Genomic DNA, 6,490 nt, shown 5'->3' with positions numbered 1-6,490 from the left:
GAGCACCTGAGGTCTGGAGAGGGGAATGTTATGTTTCAGCCAGTGGGGTGCTTGCAGGCGGCTCATCTCAGAACCAACGTTTCCCATCATCACGAAGCTACACCCTACCCTAGATGGCCAGGTCTGAAAGGTGCCCGTACATAGTCAGTCACCCAACACTCTTACTTGGCTAATGAAGACAGTATAAGTCTCAGAATTCCCCAAGGCATGAAGAATGGAAGCCACCTTTCACACGACTCCCAACACTGAGAAATGCCAAGTAGCCTCATCTTCTAAGAGCAGTGGTTTCCAAAATGTATTTTTAGCAGCAGAAGCCATCCTCAAACAAAGCCTTATGCAAAAACCTCAAGCTGCAAACGCATCAGCAGTGTTTGCCTGAGTGACACCTAAGCCAGGCCCCAGGCTACCCCCACCCCAGCACCAAAACTCCCTCTATAATGCCCTCCGTGGATGTCACTTTGAAGCCCCAGGTTTTGGGAACCTCCAAGCTCTGCAGCTAAAGCAGCAAAAACAGGGTGGACTCTTACTTAGGAGCCCTGGGTGGTATAGCTGGTCTCTGAGACTTGGACAACCTCATTCTCTACTAGGACCTGGCCTCCGTCCCCAGTGAGCTGCCTCATACGCAGGTTGATGGAGCCATAGTTCTTTCTGGATCCCCTGCCAGGGACAAAGGTCTGTCTGCGGTACAGCTCTCCCTTGCACAGAGAGACCATGAGCAGCACAGAGAGAAGCATGCCACCCACTGTGAGCAGCCCGAGGCCCGCAATGATGCATTTGTCCAGATGTGAGCCCAAGCGGGCGTAGTACATCTCCAGGCGTTCCATCTCCCTTGCTGTCACTGTGTCAGGGTTGACTCGGGCCTCTCGGGGGATGGCGTATGCTGTCACCACCAGGAGGATTCCGCTCACCAAGAAAACCAGAGCAGAAACAAAGCCATAGTCCACCGGGCGGCTCACAGGTTCCAGGCCTGGTCCCTCCTCTGAATGCAAAGAAAGATCATCCCGCTGGGACCGGGACAGTGAGGGGACACCTCCAGGGGGACTGGGGGAGTTACCCAGTCTGGCATCCCCAGGGTTCTGGAAATGAGTCTCCTGCTCCTCAGAGAAGAAGCAGGCATTCTCCACACCCATCCTGGGTGGCGCCACGGGGCCCTGCGAGGCCGCTCTCCTTGGAACCTGGGGACCATTGCTCAATGTCTTCAGTTCCAGACCAGGGGGAGATGCCATTGGAAAGAATGACCCCAGCTCATCCCTTGGCCCCTTGGCAGCTAGAAGAGAAAACAGAATGTCAGTTGAATTTGCCTGCAGGAGCCCATCTTCACGCCTGTCCCTAGCACAGTTGTGGGGAGCTGTGGACAGTAGAGCAAGGGTCCGATAGCACGGTGACTGATGTTCTTGTGCTTCCTTGGCCTCAGTTTCTCCATTGACCAAAACCCCCAGTGACAACAATAATGCCACTCTCTACCCCACAGTACTAACAGAGAGGGTGAGGTAACCTCTGTGTAAGTGTACCCAGTAAGTATTAATGACGGGATACCACTGTGATGATGGAAGAGTTTAGAATGGCCGTGGGGTCCGTATCACAGCCTCCTTGCTTGTGCTTAGGCAAATGACTGTGTTCCTCCGCAGAAGCAGTGTTCTCGTCTGTAGCATGGGACTCCTCTCTCACAAGGCTGTGGTAAGGAGCTCAGCAAGTGATGCCCATCAGGCTGTGGCCAGTTCGGCTAACAGGCGAGGTTGTGTGAACATGTGTCAGGCAAGGTGATGATGTAGGTGTGGCAGAGAAATGGTACAGGCACTAGTGGGTGGAAGCCTGGTGTGGGGGTGTTGGCACGAGTGGGAAACACCCTAGCAGCCACAGCACGGGGGTATTCTAGAGGGGGAAGGGGAACCCCAGAAACCAGCTGGTCCAGTTCACTGAGGTCTGTGAAAGCCAAGATAAGAAGCATTGGGCAGTCAAGTTGTTGGAGCCAGGAAGGCTGGGATTTGCATGGATTTTTGAAGGTGGCAGGTCAGCTGCATGAAGGACAGGGTCCAGGGATGGTGACCAGACAAGGAAGGTAGAGAATGGAAAGCCCTGAATGAGGTCAAAGTCAAATGCCTTTGGGTAAGCATGCAGGGGTTGGGAGGTGGGGACAAAGAGGAGACACTACCAAATACCTGAAGATATGCCACACAGACTCACTGCACATGCACACTTGTGTCAAAAGGCCACCAACCTATAGTCATTTATAGTCATCAGCCAGACTGAGTTCACTAGGTTTCTTAGTTCATTTCCAAATCTATTCATTGAGTTTTGGTGAATCAGTTGCATACACACACACACACACAAGTGTATATGTGTGTGTATATACAACTAATTCATCAAAACATATATGTATATGGTGTGCCTATGTATATATAAATGCCATATGCACCTTCCTGTAGGGAACAAGTGAAGCCCTCAATGAATGTGTATTGCTGACATGGGCATGACCCCATATCCAGGACCCCAATGCCTCAGTCCCATGGGAGACAGTGTGTGCAGAAAACGTCCACTTGAGCTTTCTCCCTCCCCTGCCTGTTGACCTGTAGGGATGGCCTGATGACCTCCCCTACAGAGAAGGCTCCTACCTAGATTAGCTAAGGATGCCTCCTTGTTCAGCTGTGTATAATATCCCTGCCTTCTTGTTTATCTGTAATAACCCTGCCTTCTTTCTTAGCCATATTCAACAACTCCACCTCTCTGCATTTAATAAATACGCTGATCTAGGAGAGCTGTGGATTCTCCACCAGCGAGCCCAGACCACCCGAATCTCAGCTTCTCTGCATGTCAGTGTCTGTCCTTTCTTTATTCCCTCGGTATGAAGGCCCAGTCAGGCCGATCCCCAGAGCCACGTATATGCAGCAGATACCCATTCCCAACTTCTCTTGCAAATCTGCCTGCCATGTTCCACCATCCCCGCACAACACACAACTGGCATTGGCGATTGGGCTTTTTCCCTCATGTGGCTCTGAACTCTTCATAGGCACACCTTCTTCATATATGTCATTTCTGACCCACAGCCGAAGTACAATACATACCCTGACGTCCCGATGGTACATACATCACACAGCCCTGGCACACAAACGCACAGTCAGCAGAGACCCTAGGTGTGGCGTGGCTCTCCTGCTCTCATGTATCTGTACATGAAAGCTGCTTCTCTGTGTTCCTTGGTCACTGTGTTCTGTGGGCACCTGTGTTTCTGTGCAAACACGAGAAATAACTGAAGTGATGGTAGATGGATGAATGAGTGAATGAATGAATGAAACTCCGAGGGCAGAGGTGGGAAGTCTCTTTGACCTTCCTATGTGGATGTGCTCTCTTAACAAATGCGTGGCCTTTCATCCTAGTTCAAAGGCTGCTACCGCTTACAACTCCGTGCTATCACTGTGTTCCTCCTCTGCGGTGTCCGTTTAATACACGCCGAGCACTGACTACTTGTTAGATTTTTTTCGTTAACACCTCACTCAGGAATAGCTCAGCTCTATCCCCATTTTAGAAAACACAACCAAGATCTCATGGTACGGGGACCAGGGACCAAGAGTTGAATATATGTACCCCAAGCATCTCTGTTCCCTACATACTTGCAAAACCCGCACTCCACCTTCCTTCCCTGGCTCTTGGAGCCCTCACTTGAGACAGCAGGCATGGGCATCCTGGTCTCTCCACATCTCCCTGGGTCCCTCGCCTTCTCTCAGTTCCCAGAGGATGGATAGAAAGGATGGACGGGAGTGCTAGTTGGCTTTTTTTACTTTTGGCACCCAAAGCTACTTAGAGCCTGGTAGGTGCCACTTATGGCCCCCACCCATTAAGCCCTCAGTAAGTGTGAAGAATGTGGGGATAGTCCACAACACTTTTCCTAGATGGTGCATTAGTGCCTCCATATCCCAGAGGATATCTGGGGCACACAAATTATTAGAACAGGACTCTCTTTTACTCAAAACTTTTTCCTTAGGATGCTTGGGTGAAGGAGCAGACACAAAGAGGCTTCATCCCTTTAACTGCTTCGGAATGTCTGTTTCTCTCATAAGATGCTTAGTAAGTTACTAAAGGGCTTGCCTATCAATTATCCAGACATTAGCTCACATGTGCACACTTGCACACAACACACACACACACACACACACACAGAGAGAGAGAGAGAGAGAGAGAGAGAGAGAGAGAGAGAGAGAGAGAGATGCTTGTGCTCATGGATCACACTCCAAGCCCGAAGCCACACCAGTTATTGTAATTGTATCTGCAGTCCTATAGTTCCTGAAAGGCAAGCGCCCCCCACACCCCCACCCCCGCCCTGTTCCACACTCACTGTCCCTGGGACGCTTCCCACAGCAATGCCCACAGACCCGGGAACTAAGTGTGACTCACAGATTCTCGGGTCACTCTGGTGGTGGTACCCACAAGAGGGTAAAATCAGGAGAGAGAGAGGGCGGGATGAGAGAAGGAGGAAGAAAGGAAGAAAGGAATGGATACTACCTCTAGCACTGCTGAGTTCTAAGCAGGATCCACCCAGACCTGCCCAAGCCCAGCACTGTCACCCATAGCGCACTCTGACACCCCGGAGCCGGACACACTGCCAGGCTGGGTGAGGCTTCGCAAACCCAATCGACAGACACACGCACTCATAGTACACAAAGCCTCAGGCGCGCAGATGCATACACGCAGGTCCACGCGGTTATACCCAAAGTTCTGCGCGGAAAGCCCCAGCACCCCGGCCTCCCGCCTCCCCCGCGCCCGCCGGCCCGCAGTTCACACCCCCTGCTCCTGCCCTTGACCGCATACGCCCCACGGTCCAGAGCAGGCCAGACCCGGGCGGTCAGCGCTCACAGAGGGGCGGCCCTGGGAGGCTGGGGCTCGGCGGGGCCGGCGTGCTCCACGGAGCCCCGGTCGCGTGTCCTTCGGCGGGCCGCGAGGTCAGGCGAGCTGTCCTTCGCTGCCACTCCCCGCCTCGGGCCCTGCGCCGGCGGCTCGCGGTCGGCATGCGGAGCCGTGTCGGGCCTCCCCAGTCTCCGCACGCGGGAGCACAGAGCTCCGGGCGGCCGAGGGTGTGCGCAGATCCCGGCCGGGCCGCTGCCTCGTCCCCGGCTCCCGCCCCCTTCCCGGCCCGCCCGCAGCGGCTGCCGGGGCGCACGTACCTGCTCGCGCCGCGCCGGGCTGCACCGCGTCGGCCGCTGGGGGGCTCCGAGAAGGAAGGGATAAGGCAGGGCGGGAGCGGAGGATCCTGGAGCGCCGCCGATCGAGCTCCGCCCGCGGCGGGCGAGGGCGCCGGGAGAGTTAGCGTGGGGAGGGAGACGGAGACGGAGACGGCTGCGGGTGCCCGGCCCCCACCGCCCCTAGAGCCACCTCTGTCTCGCCCGCGCACGCTGGCCGGGGAAACCCTAGGCAAGGAGCCCGCGGCGCTGGGTACAGGGGCGGGGCGAGGCGAGGGAGGGGCGGGGGAAGACCCCTCCCCCGCCTCTGGGGAGACCCTGCTGCACCCGGGGATGCTTTTCCCACCCCAGGTAGGACCCAGGGTCCTCTTCAAGGTCTGTAGATCCGGAGTATCATCCTTTCGTGGGGCTCGATGGCTCACGGGCGCCACGTGAAGGCAGAAACGAAGCCTCTACCCACCTCTATTTCTGATGGGTGTCCTTCTGGGTCATTGTCCACGGCCACGCACACTCTTGAGCTCCAAAGCCACCTGCAAAGCTCCTTCTGCCGGGCAGCCTGTCTGGCTTCCTCAGGGACACACTGGGGTTCGTCCATCTAGGCACTCCTCTGACCAGTGGAGCCCGGTGCAGGTGCACAGGTTTCTGTTTTTAAAGGGAACTTCTTCCTCTTGGGGGCCCCAGGCCAAGCCCAAAGAGAGGTCTGGTGAGGAAGGGAAGGTTATGGTTTCTGGGAAAACTTCGTGGCCAGCTTCAAGTAAGTCTTATCATCTCTCTGAACCTTATTGTCTACCTTTGTCCAAGGGAATCATGACTGCTGACCCTGAGTACTCTGCCAGTGTGAGCGGAGGCCACTCTGACATCCAGGAAGACAGCTAAGGTGAGAAATCCCTGCCGTGGCTCCGTAGCTCTCTCACTGTCAAAGGCTCACTGGTCCTACTCCAAAGGCATTCAGTCCTCACCCACCAGGAGAACAAAGGTTGTCTTGGAAGCCTTGTGGGTCCTGTGCTGAGCCTCCAAAGCTGTCTCCCTCTATTCTTTGAGAGGCCTGAGCCATTGCATCTCCACAGGGAAGCTGGCAATGGCACCAGATTCCTATGCAGTGCCATTTCCACCCCACGCAGGTGTATGACCTTGTACAAACTTCTCTCTTTAAGCTCCTTTTCCCATCTGTAAATGGACTCAAGAATTCCATGAGATCCCAACCACTAGAGTGTCCACAGTTCCCTCCCTGCCCTGTATAGTCCTTCCTCGCAGCACATCCTCAGTGGTCACTCTCTTCCCTCACTTCCCTCAAGTCTTTGCTCACATGTCACCTTCTCAGA

At 54.8% G+C, this 6,490-nt stretch overlaps 1 protein-coding gene across 1 annotated transcript; it reads right to left on the bottom strand.

Annotated features, from left to right (window-relative positions):
* Nucleotides 1–270: 270 nt before the first annotated feature.
* On the bottom strand, nucleotides 271–5,601 carry Tmem74b (transmembrane protein 74B). The gene is made up of 2 exons (XM_029472720.1): nucleotides 5,154–5,601; nucleotides 271–1,267 (listed from the first exon to the last, which is right to left on the bottom strand). Exon 2 carries the CDS (start codon nucleotides 1,224–1,226, stop codon nucleotides 528–530), a length of 699 nt encoding a protein of 232 aa, XP_029328580.1. The 5' UTR covers nucleotides 1,227–1,267; nucleotides 5,154–5,601; the 3' UTR covers nucleotides 271–527.
* Between the last annotated feature and the right edge of the window lie 889 nt (nucleotides 5,602–6,490).

Source organism: Mus caroli, chromosome 2 (genome assembly GCF_900094665.2).
Source record: "Mus caroli chromosome 2, CAROLI_EIJ_v1.1, whole genome shotgun sequence".
In the NCBI taxonomy this organism is placed as follows: Eukaryota; Metazoa; Chordata; class Mammalia; order Rodentia; family Muridae; genus Mus; species Mus caroli.
The sequence above is the reverse complement of the archived record's forward strand: the minus strand, read 5'-3'. Positions and strand labels throughout refer to the sequence as shown.

Bases quoted from the DNA above. Each gene is read 5' to 3' on its own strand.
- Tmem74b (XM_029472720.1), bottom strand. From the start codon at position 1,226: ATGGCATCTCCCCCTGGTCTGGAACTGAAGACATTGAGCAATGGTCCC.